The sequence below is a fragment of the Populus nigra genome, chromosome 11, assembly GCF_951802175.1.
Source record: "Populus nigra chromosome 11, ddPopNigr1.1, whole genome shotgun sequence".
In the NCBI taxonomy this organism is placed as follows: Eukaryota; Viridiplantae; Streptophyta; class Magnoliopsida; order Malpighiales; family Salicaceae; genus Populus; species Populus nigra.
Genome location: NC_084862.1, coordinates 5124471 through 5126895, shown reverse-complemented (window position 1 = coordinate 5126895; position 2425 = coordinate 5124471). Strand labels below are relative to the sequence as shown.

Sequence of the window (2425 nt, the reverse complement as noted above, 5' to 3'; positions counted from 1 at the left end):
GTAAAATATTTGTTGTACATTTGATGATTTTTTCCCAACCAACCTCATTGAGCCTATGATCTGAATAGATGGTGAACACATGTACAACGATCAATAATTTACTGTGATTTGTACACTTATCCTATAATAGTTTGTTAGAATCTTTTAAAGTTCAAAAAACCTAACTATCATCGATTCTGTCATAATCGGTCTCACTCAACCCATGATTTAACTCGATAGTGAACATTTGTGCAACATATGATAGTTTATTGTGGTTTGGGCACCCATTTTATAATGGTTACGTCGATGTTTGGTTCTTCATCTACGATTGAAAATTCACCTACATCACACTCATTCATTTACATTGTATCCATAATCATATTTCTATAACGATTACTATTATCATTTATAACTCCATGCACGTTGTTAGAATTAGAAGTTGACCCAACCATCCTTTCAACCATGATTTTATAAAGAACATGGTTCTCCGTGTGCAAACCAACACACATATTTTCCATGAATTGTTTTTTGTAAAAGATGCATTGCAATAATATTTAGATCAAGAAATTTTTTATTTTCACACATCTTACATGAATATCTAATACCGATTCCACTAATATTTTTTGGATTAGATATTGTATAATTAATAAAATCACCAACCTCATTACAATAATCCATCATGCACAACTCTTAAAGTGAAACTCGATACATCCAAGAACAATCATTCATTATTTATATAAAATTTATATAGAATATTGATTACAACATGTTTTAATTAATAAAATTAACTAACAAATTGCCGATACCCAAATTTAATGCTACAAAGTTCATATCCCCTTCCCCCATGCCATGTATATGTCAAATTTCAATAACCCAATTCTAATTTCTAACACAACGTTTTCGAGAAATTCAAGAACAGAGAAACATGACATTGAGAAAATTAAATTCTCCATTCTGTATTATTTTTAACATATTTCAAAACCCACCTCTTAGTCATTTTTTTAAGTCGTCCCAGAAATTCCTTTTCCAAGTCATTAAATAATTGTCTCTTCCGAGTGCACAAAGCCAAGATGATGCACATAAAATAAGGCATTAAAAAAACTGTAATACAAAAATAAAGGCAAGTCATTACGATCAAAATTCTTTACATTTTAGCCCCCAAAAGAAGGTCTTTACAAATATGTAGCAAATAAAAGCTCCTCATCGTTCATATATAACACCTCATCATTTCCACTCATTGAATCGAATCTCAAAGGACTCAATAAAGGAGTTCGTTTCACTTCTTCATACGACACCGTTTCTATCTCACCCAAACCCAACCAAATTGAACCATCGGGTTCTCCACCCGACTCGCAATCCTCAAATCCGACCCCGTTACCTACCCTCGATTCGTCAAACCCAGTTGCAGCTTTGGCCGCTGCCAATTGGATGTCTTTGCTAGAACAAGACTTGGGGCGGGGAAGCGACCCGACTGAATCAGGGAAGTTGAGACACGCTGAGTTGCCTTTTAAAAAGAAAGCGGCCGAGTCATGGGCCCGGGCAGCCATCTCCGGTGATCCAAATGACCCGAGCCATACTCTGGTCTTCTTACCGGGTAACCGAATTTCAGATACATAACGGCCCCAACTACGTTTTCTCACACCATGAAATGGGGCGTCACGTTGGCGGGTCCTCTTCTTGGATTTCCTTTCTGATGTTGGTTCGGATTCAAGTGGGTTTGTTTTCAATCCAGGAGGTTCTTGATCAGTTATGGACATTTGTGTATGATTGAGCCAGTTGTCTTCTTTGGGACTCCAAATCAGTATCTTTTGGGTTGCAGGGTTTTCTTTTCGAGGAAAGAGTGATGAAGAATTTGGAAGAAGAGTAAGCATAGGTTTTCTTGAGGGAGAGAGAAATGAGATATATAGGGGGCAGTCTGCTTGCCGAAGAAGGTTTAAGAAGATATAGCTGGCAAAGTTTATTACAAGTGGATTTGAAGTTGGCAGGATACTGATAAGTACGAAGTACGTTGGACGTTGAATTCAAATGTTGTAATGACAAAAACAACCTGCTTGCATTAAAAAAAAAAAAGAGAAAAAAAGGAGAAAAAAAATACATTTAAACTAATTTTTCTGTCAAAAGATTTACTTGTACATAAAAATTGGGGGGGGGGGGGGGGGGGAATATAGTCAACAGTTAGTTTTTGTGCATATTAAGAAAATTTATTCAGCTGCTCTTATTAAACCCTTACACCTAATTCATCCTAGATTTGATTTAATAATTTATGTTACAATGATGATCCTCCGATTTAAACTATTTGGAGATCCTTAGATTTCATTTAATAATTTATATTACAAAGATGATCCTTCAACTTAAACTATTTAGAGCAATAACATAATATTTCTTAAAATAATTTTTTTTTAAAGGTATGAACTCATAAAATGAGTTGAGCAATGTTGATTTGAGC

At 35.0% G+C, this 2425-nt stretch overlaps 1 protein-coding gene across 1 annotated transcript; it reads right to left on the bottom strand.

Moving 5' to 3' along the window:
• Positions 1-1083: 1083 nt before the first annotated feature.
• LOC133668803 (ethylene-responsive transcription factor ERF023-like) lies at positions 1084-1921 on the bottom strand. Its single transcript, XM_062088811.1, has one exon. The coding sequence runs from the start codon at positions 1848-1850 to the stop codon at positions 1152-1154; it is 699 nt and encodes a 232-aa protein (XP_061944795.1). The 5' UTR covers positions 1851-1921; the 3' UTR covers positions 1084-1151.
• Positions 1922-2425: the final 504 nt, after the last annotated feature.